Source organism: Nannospalax galili, unplaced genomic scaffold (assembly GCF_000622305.1).
Source record: "Nannospalax galili isolate Female #2095 unplaced genomic scaffold, S.galili_v1.0 scaffold95, whole genome shotgun sequence".
NCBI classification, from domain to species: domain Eukaryota; kingdom Metazoa; phylum Chordata; class Mammalia; order Rodentia; family Spalacidae; genus Nannospalax; species Nannospalax galili.
The window spans coordinates 2703919-2726738 of NW_008342393.1; the positions used below are offsets into that span (position 1 = coordinate 2703919).

At 42.3% G+C, this 22820-nt stretch overlaps 1 protein-coding gene across 2 annotated transcripts in view; it reads right to left on the reverse strand.

Moving 5' to 3' along the window:
• The window catches only part of Skap1 (src kinase associated phosphoprotein 1), a 315747-nt gene that overhangs the window by 11901 nt on the left and 281026 nt on the right, over positions 1 to 22820 (reverse strand). For both annotated transcript variants that reach the window (XM_017799420.2, XM_017799421.1), the window contains exon 11: positions 17111 to 17211. In XM_017799420.2, the coding sequence (XP_017654909.1) occupies positions 17111 to 17211 (101 nt within the window). The remainder of the gene's footprint in view (positions 1 to 17110; positions 17212 to 22820) is intronic.

A 22820-nucleotide genomic window follows, 5' to 3' on the forward strand; every position in this document is an offset into this window, starting at 1 on the left:
GCAGCCGAGGCTCAGCAGGGCACCTGCCCAGGCCAGGCTCCCAGTCAGTTTGTTCTTGCTCGAGGGGAAAGCTGACCTGCCGACTGCAGATGTAGTGGCCCCAGCACAGTGGTAGGAAAAGAAATGAGTGAGATCAACTCTCTGCCCTTCAAAACAAAGGAGCCGGCAGAAGTGTACAGAGGATGGAGTCTCAGAGACCATATGTATCCTGCTGTGGAAGCCTGGGAACTTAATCAAAGCACCTACAGGACTGGGAATCTGACTATCTTTTCCAGATTTCATCCCTTGGCTGGATACCCGAAAAGGGCTACAGGGCTGAGAAGTTTAAAGCATGAATGGAAATTTCTAGCCTTCTCTCCCACTATCACCCCCCCCCCCATGCACTGCTCCAGCCCAGTCTGAACACCACGAGGTATTTTAAAATAATTTCTACTTTGATGAATTGCTGGGGAGTCCACAATTGCTCATAATCAAAGGGAGAAAAATGCAAATGAGATCCGGCCGAGAACTATCACCACCAAACGTTTATTTCACTGCACAGTGCCAAAAAGAATTAAAACAACATTAAACTCACAGCAATCATGTTTAAGCCCTCGTTTCCAAGTGCCAAATTGCACCACTCTGGATCATACAGATGTTCGTTAATTATGCTAATTTTTATTAAACTATTAAAATGGAGAGAGTACTGGCTCAGCCTGCCAGACCCTAGCTCTGAATGAACTCTGCTCTTGTCTAGAGGTGTTAATTTACTGCGTTTTTATTAAGTTGCTGATTCTTGGGTTTTGGATTCAGGGTGGCAGAGAGGACCGAGTTTCTGGAATCAATGGTTTTCTGTAAAGTCTGAACTTCTCTTGGCCCAGATGTTTGGAAAAATTGGAAAAATACTGTGAGACTCCCAGGAGACCAGCAATCCTCAGTGTGGGAGTGTGTCTACTTTAGAAGTGGGGCCGCACACCTACAAGTGACAGCATTTGACCATCAGCATTATGCATGCATCCCGTATCATAACTTCACGTATATTATGTAGGGTAAGGGCAAGACTTTAATGATAGGAATTGTCACCTGAAGATGTTTTAGATTAAAATATTACAATCTATAAAAACATCAGAAAACCCTTCACGCCTCTTGCTTCTTGCCACCAAGGCTTTGGAGCCCTCTTGTCTGTGAGAAGTATAGCATGTTGCCTATTTCCATCATCAATATTTCTACATTGGCTGGAATAGCCGTTTTTCTCAACTCCAACCTTGGCAAATCTCCTTGAGCCCCTTTCCAGCCCCAAAGAAGAAGTTTTGAAAATGAGAGTTGGCTGTTTAGACTCCATTATCAGATGGAGAGGCAACTGGCTTGGATGAGTAGAATGTTGAGTGAACCTGAAATTGACACGGAGCCCACCATCAGCAACAGTCGAAAGTGTTTATGGGGATCACATACTGCCCTAAAAAGATTTATGCGGCTCATCTCCATCAACAAGGAAAAAACAGCCCTACCAAACCTGCCATAAAAAGAACAGCAAATTCTATAAAGAAAAAGCAGTATGGTCACTAACAACGGGCATGGCACACAGCTTGATTCTGCCTCCAGTGGTTTCCTATTGCTGTTTATGGTTTCAAGACTATCATGGACCTCCTCGGTGTTCCTCCTGTCACAGGGCCCTGAGTCCCTGTGTGGTGCTGTAAATACCCTGTCAGTAGGTGTCAGGGGATATCAGGGGGAAAACCAGCAGGCGCCTATCATAAGCCTTAAAAGAGATTAAATACCCCTACTCCATGATTGCTACATTTTAATTTCTCTCCTCCCTGCTGGTTCCTATTTGTATAAGCTCTTCCATGGCTCCCCTGGAGTAGCACAGACGTGACCTGGAATGACCATCCTGTCTTGGGATGAGAATTCAATTTCTAGGCTCAGTGAATCCTAGGCTGTTCCAACAAAAGGAACTCACCACCCTCTAGGGCATGGAGTCTTAAACTGGAGTCTGAACCCCCTTAGCCTATCTATGGATGGATGTGAAAGATTCTTTGAACTTCTTGAAACTGGCATAAAATTGTGTGTTATGTATAAGTATGAATACCTGGGGCAAGGCCCAGACTTTTCATTAGATTCTCAAAGGGTTTATGAACCTCCATAGTTTACAGACCAGCACTTTAGAGGAAAATACAGCAGACTTTATGGCCTAGATCTGTACTTTGTCCTAGTATAGCGTGCCGCCCACCCCCTTATTAAACAAAAGACAGTGAAAGAGAATCAATAATCCTTGCTTCTCCCTCACTGTCTTTTCTAGGCTCCAGTCCCCCAGCCGCAGTGCGCTTCCCTTCAAAGGCTGATTGAGCTTGCTTATCCCTTCTGAGACTCCAGCTCTTTAACTGTGACTTCAAAGGTGTGTTTTCTTCTCATAGCTGTTATTCAAATCCACATGGTAGCATTTGGAACAAGCTGCCTGACATACTTAGTTCCGTTGAGAAGGTTCCTAAGAGAAATATTCTCCTGTCACATGGAACTGGGCTCTAAGCCTCTGTGGAACAAGATTCCCAGAAAATGTTGCAGACTTTTGTTCTCTTAACCATGAAAGTTCACTGTGTTAGTGTTGTAAATAAGAGAATTCCTCTTCAAAAGAACAATCCATCAGCTTCAGACATGAAAGATCAATAGGTGGTTGATAGATGTATGGGAAAAGCCCATCAATCATGGAATTATGATTGTATATTTCTCTTATTAGTGCTTGTGTACCATACATTATCATTAGTAAAGATGTGAAATTTGAGTCCCTAAGCAGAGTAGATTGAATATTCTAGGGTTAGCCAAACAAAACAAAACAAGAAAACAGCATATATTTACTATGGTTTGGCCTGTAGATTCTGTATTCCTAAAATCCAGCGCTGGATATTTTAATGTTTTCTTTAAGCTATCATTAAGTTATTAAGGAAAATGAGGGGGCCCAACTCAGCACATTTTCAGCCGATGGAAAAAGAAGATTGGGAACAGGGATTATTTACTAAAGACAAAGAGATACCATTTTTCAGCACAAATAGTTCTGTGAAGAGCTTTTTCCTGAAAGAGAAAGGAAATGGTTGGTTGGGAGGCTGGTGCTTTCGTGGCACTTGGAGCTCAGCACTTGGCTAACACCTTGGATAGTTTGGCGGCCTCTCCAGGCAATTTTACACCGTGTTTAAGGTTCCTGGCAATCATTTCTCTTTTCCATTATTCAGAATTTTGGTCTATATATCATAATAAAAATGAATCATTAAATTTGCCTCAATTGAGCCAGTTTTATTTATTGTTACATTTCAGGGAACTTGCTATCCTGAAGATTGATGGGCTTGGATACCAGAGAGAAGATATGTGACTGTAAGAAGGAAGGCCGAAGTGATCAGCAAAAGCAGGTGGGGGCTCACGGTGACATGACTACAAACACACCCCAGCCAAGAATGGAGTGTTCTGAGGGTATGTGATCAGGGTGGAGGGCGTGGGAGCGCTTCAGTGAGGGAATGTTGAGCCTCGAGTGTGAAGCTAATGTCCTGAAGAGAGTGTAAAGGCCAGAGAGGGGTGCAGGGTCTGGGCACACCGGACGCTGTTGGTGACGGACATGGGTGTGAACAACAGAGTGTACGTGCTGGCACAGGAGACAGAAAAATCATAAGCCGAGGAGGAAAGAGGGAATGTGGAATAAGGTTGTAAAGAAAGCCAGGAAAGCAGCACACAACTTGAACTTCACCTAAAGAAGAAAGTGGAAAGGAAAAGTAAACACTTTACAGATTGGCAGAAAACAAGGTGCCAAGCACAGAATTCAGGAACAATAGAGACAGCAGCATTTTGGAGCTGATAGAATTGTGATACCATGTGAGACGGGCATATTAATATGTATTCCATAAACTGAGCCGCTTGCAGCTCTGCAGCGCTGTTTTGCTCTGACCGCAGTACCAGCCTCGGGCACCACAACACAATTTGGAAACAATGTGACGGAAATGTTTAATCTGCTCAGCCCATCTGTGCTGCGTATTTCTCCAGATCTCCCTGAGAGAGGCGCCTTGAATCTCCACATTGCCTTTAATATTCTCCTAAATCACCTCCCCACTGCACTTCAAGGGCCATTGCTACAATATCACAGGTTCATCTAAAGTGCAATGGGGAGGGGGCCGGGGAGGCACAGGCTGGGAGATTTTTTATTTTAAAATAATTTCCAGAGATTGTCTTTTCTGCTTCCTTTAAAAAAAGAAGAAAAGTTATTCTATTGTTGCCGTAAGGTTATTGAGGTTGTTTGGTGCAAAACAGGATAGGATAGAGTGGAATCATTCTCCAAAGAATTATTTTTATTAATCTCTGTTCTCTCAATTGGGCACGGGAGGGGAGCAGCTGCTCGCTTTCTCTCATCTCTTTCTTGCACCTTGCTAGGTTGAGGTGCTCGTTAGAGACTGTGGCTCTCCGGGCTCACAGCACTGGGTTTGGGCTTGGTTCTCTGAGCCAACCCTGCCCCTGCCCTGCTCAAGCAAAGCCATCATGTTCAGGATAAGTAAGCATTTAATCTCTGGCCAACATGCCCTCATTAGCAAGGGGCACATTATATTTTTAATTTTGACTTAAGCCCTTAGATTCCCCTCCCCCCCTTAAGTGTGGGTGTTGGGTGTAGGATCTTTGCTGCCTTTCTGCACCTGATTATGCCAGATTCAGTTATCAGGGGCTAGAATGTGGGAAGCTGGAGTGGGTTTCAGAGAAAGAGGGGACAAGTCACCATGTTTCAGACCCTAGAAAAATGAAAGAGAGCTGCACATCACCAAGAAAATTAGGATTCCTTTTGCTCTGTGAATTAAAGAAATGAATAATTTAATCCTCAAGATTGTTCCGGCGAGGGAAACGCTGAGTCCCAGTTGCGGAGCCCTACAGCCTGTCGGTGTGTTACATCATCTGCACACATAGGCGTTTCCATGACAACAGCTTATAGCTTCATTTCCTGGATCCCTCTAGGGGGTGTCACAGCCAGATCCACCTGCTTTTCACCCTACCCTCGGTGGGGTCATGGTAAGGTCGCCAGAATAAATGAACGTGGGTACTAATGATCTGTTTACTGCTGTTTATGCTCTGTGTGTGTCAGGGGCATGCACATTTAGAGAGCTCATTATGGTTGCAATTAGAATGCACCATCGCTAGATATTTAACTCCTTTTTCTTTTAAATTAGCATTTTAATAACATTCTTTGAGCAGAGAAACAAAATGACCATTTTTCACGGACAAACTTCTAGCTGTAGGTGCAACTTTAATGGCAAAGTTGTGAAGGGGAAAGAAGGAAAGGGGGGAAAAGGGCCCTTTTTACTGCTTTCGCCCTCCTCCCCAGCAAAAGGATATTTTTATTTGCTTTCTAACACACTCAATTTCCTAAATTTGTTTTGAATCCAATTATTTTGGGTGGTTTAAAGTATCATACTCTTGTTGGACGGAAATTAGCAGCCATTGAAATTAACTTTTTATGTGACCTGTGAAAAGGGCTAAAATAATTACAAGTGTGTAGAAGAAATCCTCTCTCTAAAAGACCCTTGCTGTAGGATTGGGCTGTGATCCGATGATATCATTATTAGAATACCTTTATACTGCAGCCATGGGGACTTGTTTCTTTAAAAAGGGGATTGCAATGGTTATTTCTGTTTTACAGTTCTGAGGATTATCATAGAGAACACAAAAGATGAAAACATGTCATTCTAAGCGGGATAAATAAGAAGCAGAAAGAACGAAAACAGTAACACAGTATAAATTACTGTTTAAGAAAGGTTAGATCTTAGAGCATCAAAAAGTAGGAAAGTTGGAATAGGAACAATGCAGGTCCCCCTTGGTCCAAATACTCTGAAGGCATTGCTTTTTAGGGACCAGCCAACACCTTTTCTAGGTGTTTACAGATGCTCTGTTTGTGTAAAGTACAGTGAAAAATAGCAATTTGAATGTTTCGATTATCTTTCCCAGTCCCTTCCATTTTCATTATTTATTTCCTATAAATCGGGACCTTGCTGAACATAATTCTGCAGACAAGGAGGAAGATGGGACAGCCAATGTGAAAGAGGAGATGGATGGTGGGTGCGTGCAAGATAGATGCTATGCGTTTATGAAAAGGAGCAGCGTTGTCTGCGGTGAACATCCACAAAGTAGGGTAAGCGAGCGTGTAAACTCTAACGGGTATTTATAGACAGAAAAGAAGGTGCAAGGAAGACTGTGGGAACAGGCACAGAGAGCCTACCCTCCTGGAGTCCATGTCCAAGTTCCGCCTAAGATGTCCCAGGCTTGCTGGGGATCCTGTGACCTTCACAAGCCTTTCCATGACAACAGACAGGATTTCACAGCCAGAAGACTTGGGAGGTCAATAGTTGAAAAGCAAGAGTTAGAAAGAGAGATCTTTATCCAATGCAAAACAATCCCACAACCTCCCCCCCAACTCGATAGAAGAAAAAATTTAAAGACACAGCAGGAAAAAAGAGAGAGCCTTTCTAAAACTGCAAGTTTAAAATGTTTATGCTTTGCTTCAGCCTGGTTGCACCTTAGAATCTGCCATTTCATAAATAAAATACTGATGGCACAGGCTATAATTTGGTGATAGCTACCCCAGGACATATCTAGATGCACTTCTGTTATTTTAATTAAATACTGCATTATGGTTTGTGACAACTACATAGCTACAGAGTAAATGAATTCTGAATTAAAGTGTTACTTAGGCACCCAGTAATTTTTGTTTCATTCCTCAGTTTTACAAAGCAAATAGCTATAAAATCAAGATGTTTGTTCATTTACAGATGGAGTTGGATTGTTGTTGCTGTTTTATTTTTTTTCTCCTTAATCCTTAAACACGAAAGGAAGACAGAGCTCAGAATCTGGCTCCCGACTCTCTCAGCTTATGAGCCACATCACAAGGAAAAACACATCCTTTCTACTGGAATGTGAAATACTGAATATTAATTGCTGGTATTATACTTATCTCTCCAGCCGGGTTCTGTCTTTTGACAATTATCCCAATGGGCTGCAGTCTTACACTGCCAGGAGACTTTTCTCCTTTGTTTAATAGTTAGGAAACCTATTTCATTTTATTATATTTAAAAAGAATCATAAAGTTCATAATGTTCCATGAAAGTTTTTATATTTGGAATTCTTCCTAAACATAGGATATTAGCAGGGACAGAGAAACCACTGTATCTCTTCGCTAAAGAGAAGAGACATATTTCTTAAGAAAAAAAAAAAACAACCTTTTTCAATTCAACTATATTACTGTTCCCTTAATGAAACTGGAGATATAATTTGATATAATCAGTTGGTTAGTTTAAATGCCACTTCACTAACAAATCATGAGAAAAGTTTGGAATTTGCTCATTTATCAGTTCATATTTCCACTCAAAATTAATGATAGAGCAAAAGGATTTTTGTTCAAATCTGAGGATTTAATCGTGTCTTTAATGTGTCATACCAAAATGAGAATTTTTAAATAACAAGTTTTCTGAAGCCATCGTCGATTATTTCTGGTCTGTGGATCAATATGATCTTTTAATTAGCATTAAATATCATACATCTATGAGTGTCTGCAATTTCCAGCTTTCTGTGTTCTAATCAATTGCCCTAAGTCTCCCACAAGGAATCCTACAACTTGAACAGAAATTACTGCTCTATACATTGGTGATGAGGTTATACAATATTTCTCGAGTCTAGTTGGAAAGGTAAATCCATACAACATCAAGAACCCCAGCAGAAGAGGTTTAGGGAGGCTGAGTTCCTTCTGAGAAAAGAATTACACAGAAACAAAGCTTTTGTGGGTCCTTTTAAATAGGGGCCTATCACAGAAATGCCAACCGGCCTCTCTGGCAGATTACTGAGGAGTTTATTACTAAATCTCTGTCTAATAAATGTGCAGTTGACTCTGGAGGAGCTGCTTGTTATAATACTGGCAGCGGGAAATGGAGGGAACGTCACAGTTAAAGACACAAATTTTCCCTGTAATATATTCGAATGGAAACCTCTGAATCCAATACTACATGGGCATATCTAATAAATTCACAATATTTCAGTCTCAACAGCCTTCACCGGTTAGTTTTAAAGATTTATGTGGTAAAAAATTACTCAGTGATGAATATGGTTTATTCTGTGCAGTATTGGAGGTATAAGGAATTAAACTACCGTCTTTAACAGTGAATTTATTATTACCTCTGTCAAAAGATGAAGCCCTTAACAGCGTTTGTTATAAATTCACTGCAAAATAAATGGTTAGAGTTTTTTTACACTGGAGTTTGTAAAGCATCGGGCGATTCTGAGCATTAAGCTAAGTCTGCTATGGCTTATGTGGTTCTAGGTAAACATCTGGTATGGGACTTTCCACCTGACTGAAGTGTGTGTGTGTGTGTGTGTGTGTGTGTGTCTGTGTCTGTGTGTGGTGTGTGTTGAAAGTGAAAGGCCCTGCCTAGGACAATAGTTTAGGAATAAGGAGATTAAAGAGGAACATGCCAACTGTATTCTCTTTAAAAAAGTGGGTTTTGTAATAAATAGCCAGGATTAAACGGGATAGGGTTGTTGTGCAGTTGGGCCCCTTGTTAGCAGACTTACATGTATGCATATGCACACACACATAAACACCCTCTCCTTTTTGTCCTCTCTTGGAATGGGTATCCCCTCATTTATAAAAATTACCTGGAAGGAATGAGGCTGCCAGGGTTTGTTCTAGACGATTGGTTCCTGTCTAGGGGAAAGGAATGGCCTCTACTGAATTTGACCGGTGTATGACCGTTGCCTTCCAGCTGACCCCAAATCCCATTCCCATCCTCCTAACTCTCCAGCCTCCCATAGGGGTTATTAATGAGAGAAAATATCATCATCATCATCATCATCACCATCATCATCATCTTCGTCATCACAGCACAGTGTTGACCTGCTTGTTAACATGAAATGGGGTGGTGGGGATAGCCTCTGTGTTTCTCCCATACCATCATAAATAAGAAAAGATATTTTCCAGTGGTCTATCCCTGCCTACCCCCTTTGGTTAGGTCAGAGGTGAATAATAGCTCTTTGACAGGCATTGATCAGTTTCATCATATTGTTTGGGCATTCTGTGCCCCAGGCCCTCCCCACTTACTACCCCCAAATTACCTCCCAGATAACCCCCTCTCCCTGCACATCCCCCACTCAGTCAAGCAGAGGGTATGGTGCCTGAGGAAGTCCTAAATGGACACTAGATGTCAGCAAATACCTCCTTTCCCTCAGAGCCCTGAAATTTAAAAAAAAAAAAAAATCCTTCATTTAAAAGCAATGCAAAGAATTAACATTGATTTTTATGAGGATTGTTGTCACATCCAACTAAGCTCACTTAAAACAGGCAGTATCATTGCATTCTGATTTTTCACAATGTACCAAACTTATGAAGAGGAAGGGGTTAACAGAGGGGGAAAGCTCTATATTCTTAAGTAGTCCTTTGAGGGGGTAAGTGGGGAAAAAAATGGGTTTTTAAAATCTCATTACAACAGATGAGGCATTATGTTAACACGGCCCAGGTGTGCCAGCCAGGACAGGCCCTGCTGCGTTCAGAATGCTGAATCCCAGAATGGCCCGAGTTTGAGCAGCTGAACTCCAACTGACAAAATGTATCTGTCCTTACCCATATGAAGCCTGCAGCCATCTACCAACACCATATGTCCCATGATAAACTTGACCTTGCCTATAAGACTCCTTGGTTTCACCGGCAGAGAAGATAGTCCATAGTCTGGACTGCTGAGGGGGTGAGAAGACCTTCCTGTCCTAGCAGAGCCATCATGTAAGTATCAACTGTAAGTGATGCACAACTTGTTGCTCCAAAGCTGATTTCTGTGGAAGCAAGACTCCGGATAGGTTCTTTGGATGAGTCTAAGACCTATTCGTGAGGGACACAATCCAAGTCCAAGAGATGTCACTTTCTGGCTCCGTTTACCTACTTGGGCAGGTGCCTCTCTTTCCAGTCAACTGAAAGAATTTCTCTTTTTAATTTGCCTTCATTTGTTGGATGGCTCATGTTACCACCATCAAATATTACTGAAACTGGAGGATTATTTTTCCAATGGTCGTTCAGTTAAGTATCATCTCAAGTAGTATAAGCACCTATATTATTATTATTATTGTTATTATTAATTATTTTGGTCTTTTTGAGACAGGGTCTCCCTGTAGCTCCAGCTAGCCTTGAACTCACAGAGAGATCTAACTGCCTCTGCCTCCTGAGTGCTGGGACTAAAGGTGTGTGCCACCATGCCCGGCTAGCACCTACATTATTTAGAGGCAATATTCTCTAGGGAGATACCATGCGGGCAGAAGTCAGGTCACCTCTCTGAAAGTGGGACTTGTACCCTAGCTTATACAAATAGAGGCATCTTACCTCTCTTTCTCCTATTGATAATAAGTGACCATAGTGGTCCATGGAATGGCCTTGCATTCCTTAGACACAGGGAAGCAAGCCAGGGAACAACATTATCACACCGAGGGTGATGCAGCACCTGCCCTGTCATGCCTGGTGCCCACGCTGAATGGATTTTTGGAGTACACCTGTTGTTGAACCCCTGCCAGATACTGATGGCCACTAACCCCCAAATCACTTTTCCCCGCTGTTGATGCTTGGAATGTCAGACAGGACTGAGCCGCAGCCGGTGTGTATTTCAAACACAGCAGATGGATTTTTATATTAGCTCCTATTTCATGTTCAGGCAGAGTGACTGCCACACTAAAACCACAGCCTCAGTGCTGCCGAATTTGCTTCTGTGAGATTAATTCTGTGAAATTAATTGGGACAAGATTGAAAAGGAAATTAAAATGCAGCTGAGTGAACAGGCCTTTCAAACACCTTTTTCCTGCTCTATTCAAACTTGAATTCTGTGGTGGTCGCTGGCATCGTGGGAAGTAATTTACGAGAGGCAGGCTCTCAGGAGCGATCGGTTATGTATGAAGAGACCAGCACCCGTGCCACAATCTGGAGTCACTGAAGAGCGCTAAACACCCTGCTGTGGCTGGAGCTCTGTCCCAGTACCTCCGGCGAAGAAGGGGATGCTCAGTCCCTTACCAGAAAAAGCTGTTCTGAAATATCTGGGCCCAAAAGGAATGCAGGAACATCCACTGGATGTTCAGATCCGCTTTGTTATTAAAATCTCCTTCTAATATATTTTAAGACCCAAATTGGAAGTCAGTGAATTAAGTGGGCATGAAGCTGCATGGGGCCTAGGAATGTACGGATGTGCTGGGGGGAGGGCAGCGGGAGTCCTGCTGCTGACTGTGCCCTTGTTACTGTTTTGAGCTTGGATATGTGGCTCTGGCCTCTTCTGGAGGAGAAGTTGGAAGGCTCTATCAGATGTCAATGATGAAATTTCTCAGACCAAGAAAGACAGGGTGTATTTCTATGTAGGCTTCTTCATTGTGTATTTTTAAACTAAATATATTTAATGTATACTTCTTTATTGTGTATATTTAAAATATATATATATGTGTGTGTGTGTGTGTGTGTGTGTGTGTGTGTGTGTGTGGAGTTCAGCAGACAACTTTCAGGTGCTGGTTTTTTTCTTCTGTCATTAGGTCCTGGGGATTGAACTTAGGTTGTCCGTCTTGACTGCAAGCATCTTCACATGCTCAGCCATACTGTCAGCCCTCATTTCACTCTTAATACACCAGTAATTTATTGAATTTTTAGTAGATGTCCAATACCAAAGGGTAGTATTAGTGGATTGGAGCAGATGCTATTAGCAGCCATTACTGAGTGCTACATCTTTATACACGTTCTCTGATCACAACAACTCTATGAACAAATATGATCCTACTTTTTACAGATAAGGAAATTAAAGCTTAGCAAGATTAAGTGCCTTTTCCCAAAGTTACACAAATAACCCATCTGTTGTTACTTGCATCCCTGAGAACAGAACGGGTGATAGACATTTGGTTTAAAGAGGGGAACATCTTTGTTGTCCAGCTAATCATATCCATAAGGATTTTATCTTTTTAAAAAACTTTATTTTTTAATTTTTTGTTTTATGTGTATGCACGTATTGCCTGCATGTAGGTAAGTGCACTGTGTCGTGCAATGCCCGTAGAGGTCAGAAGAAGCTGTTGGATCCCCTGGGACTGGCGTTACAGACAGTTGTTAGCTGCCATGTGTGTGCTGGGATTCGAACCTGGATCTTCTGAAAGAACAGTCAGTGTTCTTAACCGCTGAGCCATCTCTCCAGCCCCCCAGAAATATTTTTTTAAGCAAAAGTATTCATATCTTTCATTTGGGAATCATTCCTATCCAAAGTCAAAACTTGAAGGTTCCCCCTGCCCCCAGGTTAGCCCTATGGTTCTAGGATTCAGGTGTAGATCACACTAGGGTGTCTGTTAAGAAAACAGCAAGGAGGTGCTGGAGAGATAACTCAGTGGTTAAGAGCACCGGCTGCTCTTGCTGAGGACCTGGGTTCAAATCTCAGCACACACATGGCAGCTAACAACCCTTTGTAACTCCAGTTTCAGGGGATCAAGCACCCTCTTCTAGCCTCCACAGGCACTATACGACATAGGTGCATTTACATACATGCAGGCATAACACTCATACACATAAAAAAAATAAATTTAGGGCTGGAGAGATGGCTCAGCGGTTAAGAACACTAGTTGTTCTTGCAGAAGAACTGGGTTTGAATCCCAGCACCCACATGGCAGCTAACAACTGTCCATAACTCCAGTTCCAGGGGATCCGACAGCCTCTTCTGTTATCCGAGGGCATTGCATGACACAGGTGCATTTACCTACATGCAGGCAATACACTCATACACATAAAATAAAAAATAATAAAGATTTAAAAAAATAAATGTAACAGAGGCAGGTGGATCTCTGTGAGTTTGAGGCCAGCCTGGTCTATATAGTGAGCTCCAGGCCAAGCTGGGGCTACAGGGAGACCCTATCTCAAAACAACAACAACAACAAAAACCAAAAAAACAAAACAAAACAAAAAAAAACCAAAACCAAGAAAACCAAAACCAAAACCAAACCAAAAGGAGGTGCAGGAGAGATGGCTCAGCAGTTAAGAGCACTGGCTGTTCAGTTCCTAGCACCCACATGGCAGCTAACAATCATCCCTAACTCTAGTTCCAAGAGATCTGATGCCCTCTTCTGGTCTTTGCAGGCATTGCATGCATGTGGTGCACTTACATACATGCAGGCAAACACTAATACACATAAAATAAATAAATAAACAAAATAATTTTAAAAGAAACAGTGGGGAGGGGCTGGAGAGATGGCTCAGTGGTTACCAGCACTTACTGCTCTTCCAGAGGACCCAAGTTCAGCTCCCAGCACTCAGGTCAGGTGATTCACAACTACCTGTAACTCAAGCTCCAAGGGATCTAATCCCCTCTTCTGGCTTACATAGGCACCAAGACATGTGGCATTCAGTTATGTAGTCACACAAATACACACACACATACAAATAAAATAATAAAAGTACAAAAGGAGGGGGGCTGGAGAGATGGCTCAGCGGTTAAGAACACTGGCTGCTCTTGCAGACCTGGGTTCCAATCCCAGCACCCACATGGCAGCTAACAATTGTCCATAACTTCAGTTCCAGGGGATCCGATGGCCTCTTCTGTCCTCCGCAGGCATTGCACAACACAGATGCACTTACCTACATGCAGGCAATATACGCATATACATAAAATAAAAATAATAAATAAAATATTAAAAAAAAAGTAAAGCCGGGTGTGGTGGCACACGCTTTAATCCCAGCACTTGGAGGCAGAGGCAGGCTGATCTCTGGGAGTTTGAGGCCAGCCTGGTCTACATAGGGAATCCAGGCCCACTGGGGCTAGAGGGAGACCCTGTCTCAAAAAGACCAAAAAAAAAAAAGAAAAAGTAAAAAAGGAAAAAGAAGAAAAAACAAAAAAAAAAACCCCCAAACAGCATGGAGCAGCAGGAGCCAGGACTAAAAGCTAACATCTTCCTCTTACCCTCTTCCCCAGTCTGAGGCCTCCTTCCTTTAGCCCACTCTCCTCACATTTCTTTTATTAAGGGGCTGGGGATTTAACTTCGGAGTAGGAGTAGCGTGTTTGCCTAGCATGCACAAGGCCCTGGGTTTGATTCCCAGCACCTCAAAACTTTTCTTAAAGGGGATAAACCAGCTGCATCTATGAGGACTGAAGACAAAACAGCTGGTATTTGGAATGTTTGTTGTTGCTTAAATGGAGCAAGTGATTAAAGCTAAGACACAGTTCCGTGTGGGAGTTCTGAGCAATTTTGCAACATCAGGCCCACTGTATTTAGAATGGGAATGTCTAGGGTGGAAGAAACAGATGTTCTCTAGCAAGCTCCCTCATTGTACAGGTGAGCTGAGCTGAGTTATACAGAGGCATCCTGCATCTCTCAAGGAAACAATCACTGGCATGGTTTCTAGATAGATGCTTTTTTTGAAGGTGCTACTGACCAGAGGGACCAGACACCATTGTTTTGGACTAAACTCAACTTTTTTGTGAGCTGTTCTCTCTCCAGGTGTGTGAGAGGCAGGCCAGTTCCAACAAAGGAAGCCAGCTGGGATTAAAGTGGGGAGAATATGAGAGAGAATTCCAGGGAGCAGGGAATGGCTGTATTTCTAGAAGGAGCTGAATCCCCTTTTCTATAGGTAGGAATTGGTTCATTTGTGCTTTTTAGAGGCAAACAAATTGATAGTGAGGTCTTTCAAGGTTCTTTCCCATACGAGGACTCTGATTGAGTTAGGTAATAGAATCAAGGCAAATCCAATCCGAGATGCTCCCCAAGCCGGCGACGATACTGGAAGAAAGCTTTATAAGGGTCCATCCCTCAGCCACTGCCAAATTCTTACTTCCTCCTCTGATTTGCAGGTGTTAGCAACACAAGGGAGGTACCTGGTACAGCTTTGGGGGCAGAAATACTAATGCATTTAGAAACTTCTGGAAGAGTGGAGACAGAACCTGATTGAATTAGGGAAGTAAGGCATTTTCATCAAGTTAAACTCTGATACATTAGCATGTAGTAATGATGGGGGTAAGGGTGGGGAAAAGAGGTTGATTTTAAAAGACTTGTTCCTTGGAATCTCTTTAGAAATACCATAGCCATGGTAACCACACACCACTCCATATTGCAGGACAGGTCACTGCACAGCCCCTTGTAACTGGAGGAAAGGGACCCCCCGGTGAGAAGCCATTAACAAAGGCAAAAGACATGTAAAACAAACAAAATAATCCTGACAGAAAGAGAAGGCCAGCAGACAGACAGTCTGGCTGGGCTGTCCCCCTCCTGCTGCAGGCTCCTCCAGACAATGTAAACAGTTAATTTGTTCACCTGCAGGCTCTGGGCAAACAGAGGCCTGGTCACACCTGAGTGAATAACTCGATTACCCCATAATGCCAGCACAGTAATGTACACAAATTCTATTACACGGCAAACCTTGCTTTCGGGCATTTGAAATACCAATCAGGCCAATGTCCACTCCCTTCTTTGCTTCCAATTTATTCTTGGTGTATTGGAGCTGCACCGAAATGGCGCAAGGGTGGCGCTGAGTTAGAGTTCCAGGAGAAATCACTAGAACATTGTGATCTCACTCAGCAGGACCTACAGAGCTCCCACCCTCCTGTAAAGGGCTAGGTCTGAATTTAGTGCTTGTTTAAAGGAGCCTGATTGATTGGAGCCACTGAAAGATACCTGGAGGTCGATTTGGTCTAGGTTATTTTTTTCTTTTATATTATATTTAAGATTTTATTTATTTATTTATTTATTTATTTATTTATTTATTTATTTATTCTATTTGTGTGTATGTGCCACAGTGTGTGTGGAGGTCAGAGGACAACTTTTGTGAGTCCATTCTCTTCTTCTACCCTGTAGGTCCCTGGGATTGAACTCAGATCATCAGCCTTGGTAGCAAGTGTCTTTATTCTCTGAGTCATTTAGATGACCCCTGGGTTTGTTTCTTCAGGAGCTTTACAGCATATTTCAAACCAAAATATACTCTTGACTTAAGTTGTAACATTCATAGAATAAACAGCATAAATAGAATATCAGCATAAATAACACAATAAATAATAAATAACTCAGCAATTAAAGAGCAAATTGTGATTATTTTAAACATATGTTCGTAGGTATTGATTAGCTACACAGAGAGAGATCTTTTATGATAAGTTCTTTTAGGAATAGAACCTATTATCTTAGTCTGCCTATAAAACATGTATGGTCTGTCTTTACAAGGGTGATGCTCAGTGACTGCCTCAAATTGTAGCCCATGAGTCCAGAAGATTCTTATATTATTATTATTATTAATGTTTATGAGTATATTGCCTGCATGTGTGTTAGTGCACCGAGGTTGTGCAATGCCCATGGAGGTCAGAAGAGGGTATTGGATTCCCCTAGAACTGGAGTTATGAACAGTTGTTAGCTGTCATGTGGGTGCTGGGAATCGAACCTGGGTCCTCTGCAAGAGCAGCCAGTGCTCTTAACTACTGAGCCATCTCTCTCGCCCCCAGGAGATTTTTTTATATCAGTGATATATTGTCAAAACAACAGACTTTTAAAAAATCTCTGTTCTTTTATGATCAACAGTAGCATTTGTGGGATGGTCAGCTGAGTCTAGGGATTGACTTATGCTTGAGGAAGAGAATAAAGTTAGCTGGCCTGTGTGGGACTGGATTTAGTAGCTTAGCCTTATCAGCATTTGCTCAAACCAATTGAACTAATGAGCTCTGACTCCTCCTCCCATAGGTAATTATATTATAGTCTCCTTTATCTATAGATGAAATAAGAAGGCAGCTTACCTAACCAGAATGTTTTCAATAGTACTATGTGGTAATAAATTATGTACACAGTATGGCCTTTATGTCTCCCAAGTCCTTGGAAAACATCAAATTTTGATTGACATAATTTTAGTATTATATATACTTCATTATATATTTAAAGTTATGTTACTGTATTTCTAAATGTGAAAATAGATTCTTGAGCCCAAGTTTTTAATGAAAAACTTCCCTAACAATGATAAATTAAAGGGAATTTTGTTCTGTGTGTGAGGGAGCCATGTAATTATGCAGAGAGAGGTGTTACAAGACAGAATAATCCTGGTTATGGTAACTACACTAACAAGAGTGAAAAAATAGACTTTGGAACCAAGCTCCACATTCTACCTCCTTACCTTGCTCAGAATGCGAATGAGGTCACCCCGTTGGAAGGACAGTTCATCTGGCTGGTCACCATGGCAATCCCATAGGCCCTGGTAATAATTGGCATAGTCCACTGATCAAAGAGAAGAGAAAGTAAAGTTAAAAGGATTCTATCTTTTCCAAGGAGCCACATTTTTGATGCAAATGGAAACCAGCCTTCTGATATGGCTTCTAGGGAACCTAAGATTCAGGGGGTCTGGATGACAAACACTCAACATAAGCAAAGGATTATGGGAGAAGGAGATCATTGACTAACATTAAATATTTACAGATCACCCCTTGTAGGATTCTATTCAATAATATGGCAATAGATTTAGAAGAAAACCAGGCACATCATTTCTCAGTTGGTTTGTAAATAAGCAGCACAAAGAAGTTTCCCACTAGACTTTCTTGATCTGGGCATCTAATACCCTAGTGCTTCTTTTCATTATGCATTGGAAGGAATGCATCCTTCTGCATATTTAAAAGAGAGGCTGAGTCAGCCAGGAGTCTTCTACATCACAGCTCACATTTTAGCCTCTCCTGTTAACACAGGAGTTTCATCCTGGGCACTTCCCGCCCAGGTACTGTATGAGGTAATCACCAATAAATATTGAAACGAATAGCCCAGTCTTTAAGTGGAACCATGGGGGTGTCTCATCCATTACAACTAAATTCTGGGTGGGCTGGCCCTTTTCCAGCATCTCATTTGTAGACACTGAACACGTCTGCCAAGATTTATCTGCAAGCCCCCAGGGGAACAGAAACCAAAGTGATCTGCATTAAAAATGAAAGCAACTGAAGACAACAAACCAAGCTTTAGAAGCACTGGGGAGATTTACTGGGCTTCTCTGCAAGACTAGATGGCAACAATGCCATGGGACAGCCATCGATTCTTAACAATGAAGAATTTGTATTGATCCTCTTCTACTCGGAAAGGTTAAACACTAGCGTGCAAAGTGGGAGAAGATCTGGGGATTTGAATGGCAGGAGAGCTAATGCCCACCAGACCAGGAATACTGCCTGCTCCTTAGGATGATGCTCTGTAAGAAAGCTGGAATCCAATCACCTGCCAAAGGTGAAATTTGATTGATGGGAGTTAGGAATCCTGTGTTATAGTTAAAGCATGTGTGACCTGTAGCTGGGTCTGACAGTACATGCCTGTAATCTCAGCACTTAGAAGGCTGAGGCAGGAGGATCACGAATTCCAGGCCAGCCTGGGTTTCACTATGAGACACTGTGTTGTTGAAAACCAAACTGTGATTTGGGAATGCTATTCTGCCAACTCCCACCTTGTCCTCATTTGTTTGGACCCTCCCATGAACAGAGATAGTACTGGTTACTCAAGATGGGGACAGGGAGCAAGTGTTCAGTGGTGGCACAGAGGATCTGGTTGTATTTGCTTTTTTTTTCTTCTTCCTATTTGTTCCTAACTTATGAATAATTCAAATACTAAAGGCACAGTAAAACAGATCTCTATATGTCTTTAGGAAAGAATCTTAGTAGGTAGCATAAAGTACAGAAAAGCAGAGGGATAGAACTACTTAGCTAAGTGTCAATATTGCAAACCAAAAAATGTCAGCCACACAGAAACTGAGCTATGCTTTCTTTACACAGAGGATTGTTTGTCTCTGCAGTAGACAACAGAGGGCAGCAAACGAAATAACTACAGTCAAAACATTCTGCTTCAGACTTATGAATACATCTGAAAGAAAAATGCAGTGGGAGAAAAATGCTAACTGTTGAAAAGACAATATATTTTTGGGGATATCAGCGCATGAAATTATAGAGAAATATCAACCCTTGCAAAGTGACAGCAGTTTTCCCAGGGGATCTATTATGTACACTCAGTTGTAATGCAGTTGATAAATCACCCTAAGATTTTGACTAAAGTTAGGAATGAGAAGACTATTGATATCAATATTCTTCAAGGATTTACAGATGCTAGAAATGGATTTTAAAACCTAATTTGGTATTTCTGAACCATCAGGAGGAAGACTGACAAAGTTACTTGGCGAACTTTCTAGCCCTGTCATGTTGAGTTTCTGCTTTCCACTGTGTGCCCAGATAGGAGAGAACTCCTAAGATGATGGGCACCTTTTGGGTATATGCAAGATTCAGACTAAGATTTGATAATAGGTATACGGGATGTGAGGAACAGATCTCTGCTACAGTGCAATAGAAACTAGGCACACTGGTGCATACATGTAATCCCAGCAATCAGAAGGCTGAGGCAGGAGGATTGCCTCGTGTTTGAGGTCAGCCTGGGCTGCACAGTAAGGCCCTGTCTCAAAACACACACACACACACACACACACACACACACACACACACACACACACACACACACGGAAAGAAGAGAAAAAAGGATAGTGGGGAAATTTGGAGTGTAAGCTTCTTGGTGGGGAAAGCCCAGGGGGAAGGAAGACAGGCCCCAGCCCAGAGCTGCTGAGAAAGGAGGGAATATGCAAAACAAGAGAGAGAGAGAGAGAGAGAGAGAAAGAGAGAGAGAGAACTCATTCATAGGGGTTCATGGAGGAAAAACAGGAGCTTTCTACAGGAGACAGCCTAGTTCAACTCCATATTGTACAACCCTTGTTTAACACACATGTTATTTGTATTTATGTGTATGTGTACAGGCAGCTTCATAAATTCATTCTTTGACATCTGTCAGGCCTGTGCACAGCACCTACTAAATACAAGGGACTGTATTAGCTGGACACTAGAAATTCTACACTGGACACACACACACACACACACACACACACACACACACACACACACCCTTCCTTTCAAGGCTACCCTATTTATGACTGTGATATAACTGTGGAGTTGAGGATATCTTCCATGAGAGGAATTTAGAATAGTCTTAGGGGTCAGGGAAGGGTTCTTTGAAGCTTCAGGTGTCTATAAAAATCTGACTTGGAGGCCAGGTGTGGTGGTGCACACCTTTAATTTCAGTACTCGGGAGGCAGAGGCAGGCGGATCTCTGTAAGTTTGAGGTCAGCCTGGTCTACATAGTAAGTTCCAGGCTAGCTGGGGCTTCAGGGAGACCCTGTCTCAAGCCCTCCACCCACAAAAAGCAACTGACTTGGCGAGTGTTACTTAAAGACTTTGAAATTGCTCAGAGGTGAGCCTGAGCAGGGTGTCATTCCTAAAGCTTGGCTCTAGGAAGGGGGCCAGAAAGTCTAAAAGTCTGCAGGGTGAGCTTGGCTTTTCCCTAAACCAGCCTTGTTCATCCTTAAACAGGAGAATGTGTACAGACATTGGTTTCTATAGAGCAGTGAAAACTTGCCTCTCTGGGCTGGATTTAGGTTACTTCAGGTTTATACGACTCAGGCAAGCCGTCGAAGATCAGAAATGGTGCAGTATTTTGACCATTTAATTAATTTGAAACATCCTCATTCCCATTTTGAGGACATTATTCTATCTAATTATTTTTTTTCCAGTCTGTCCATTTGGAATGAAAAACAAAAGAATAAAGCTTAATGCCAGCATTTCTCAATGTCTCTCCAAAACAAAACAAAACAGAACAAAAAGTAACTGCACTAAATAAAGCCTGGTAATTCAAAAGCAAAGCTCTAATATATTCAGCATAAAACAGACAGAGAACCTAGAGTAATAATGACAACACTAATAACTAAAACAGTTATAGCAATTAACAACAATTACAATGATAGAGAAGCTAATGGGTATGATCACTGCATTTAAATTGCTAGTAGAGCTGAGAAGGAGTTTTTCTAGAGAAAACGGGGAGGGGGGAGCATCTAAGCTTCAGGCAAGCAAAATGTCACAGTAGCAACCAAGGTTTCAAAAAAATAGTATTGTTTTTCTCTTTTCCAGGTAGTTACTGCAAAACATTTGTCATTCCACGCCAAGTTCTCTGTAACCACTGATAGTCATTTCTCCAATATTCGAGTCTAAGCTGGTGCTACTGTTGACAGAATCAATGAAAATTAGTCCCTAAGATGTGGAAGGCACTAAGGTAAAAGCAGGGACACCTATCTCCCCTTCTCTTCAGGGACAACTGAAATTGACTGTTCCTTCCGGAGTTCAGTTTTTGTTTGGGGGCACTGAGTAGCTTCAGAATCCTAACTGTGACCAGGGAAAAGAGGCTAAAGGTAGCTCATCATGCTATTTACGTTTTCTTTTCTCCTTCTCCTTCTCCTTCTCCTTCTTCTTTTTTTGTCTTTTTGAGACAGGGTCTCCCTGTAGCCCCAGCTGTTCTGGAACTCACTATGCAGACCAGGCTGGCCTCGAACTCACAGAGATCCGCCTGCCTTTGCCTCCCAAGTGCTGGGACTACAGGCATGTGCCTTTTTTTTTGTCTTTTTGAGACAGGGTCTCCCTGTAGCCCCAGCTGGCCTGAAACTCACTATGTAGACCAGGCTGGTCTTGAACTCACAGAGATTTGCCTGCCTCTACCTCGCAATGCTGGGACTAAAGGCACGCGCCACCATGCCCTGCCTTTGTTCACATTTTATTTTAAAAAATTCTTTTTAAATTTACTATTTTGATTTTTTAATGTGTGTGTATTGCCTGCATGTATGTGTTGTACCCATGTAATGCAATGCCCACGGAGGTCAGAAGAGGGCATTAGATCCCCTGGAACTGGAGTTAAGGACAGTTGTTAGCTGCCATGTGGGTGCTGGAATTTTCTTAATGAGTAAAGGGGCTGTGTGAATGGGGCACAGTCATTTAAATTTGGGACAAGAGACAAAACCTAGAAGACAGATGAAAACCACCCTACCAGAGTACAGTGCAGCAAGAGCTGGACCCAAACCCAATAAGCAGCAGCTTGCTAGAAGCTACTTGGACATGCTTTCTAGGCCAAGACAGGAAGGGCCAGCATGTTTAGTACATTCAAAGCAGATGCTCTGTTTACTTTATTAATGACTTTGGAAAATATTAACCAGGTTCCATTGACTGTGACCCTAGGGTAGGAAGAGTACATTTTACTAATTTTCAATACTATTTGTTTATTATGGTCAAGCTAGTTGCATCTCGAGTCATGAAATTACCACGACCCTTAATTTTGCGAGTATGATTTATATACGGCAGACAATCACAGGCCCTTTTTTTTTGTTGTTGTTGTTGTCTTTTTGAGACAGGGTCTCCCTGTAGCCTCAGCTGTCCTGGAACTCACTATGTAGACCAGGCTGGCCTTGAACTCACAGAGATCTGCCTACCTCTGCCTCCCAAGTGCTGGGATTAAAGGTGTGAGCCCTGGTTTTTATTGAGTCAAAATTTTAGCATAGTTAGTTTGTCTCAGGAAATCAAAGAGGAAGAGCTTCCAGAGAGTGCCTCATGCCTCCCACCCTGCCTTTTCTTTGCTGTAGCAGATCTCCGTTGGTGGGCACCACAGTGGGCCCTCAGAAGGTCTCCAAGATGGAATGCTTATGAGGACCATTTTGGGGGCCCTCCTGAAATTACTGGATGCTTAATAAGACCACAATAGTATGGTCTCTCTTTCCTTTGGCCTGGTTTGCGCACAATTTGAGAGAGAGAGAGAGAGAGAGAGAGAGAGAGAGAGAGAGAGAATATTCCACGATCTTCTTTGGTCAGTGATTTGATGTATTCAAGGATGTTTGTGTCTCCACAGCATGGCACACCCAAGCAAATGGAAGGTAATTTTCATACAAACAGCACAGAGTGAGTCTTATTTTTGGCTACCTGAATGTTACCTTCTCATGATAAGGAAGG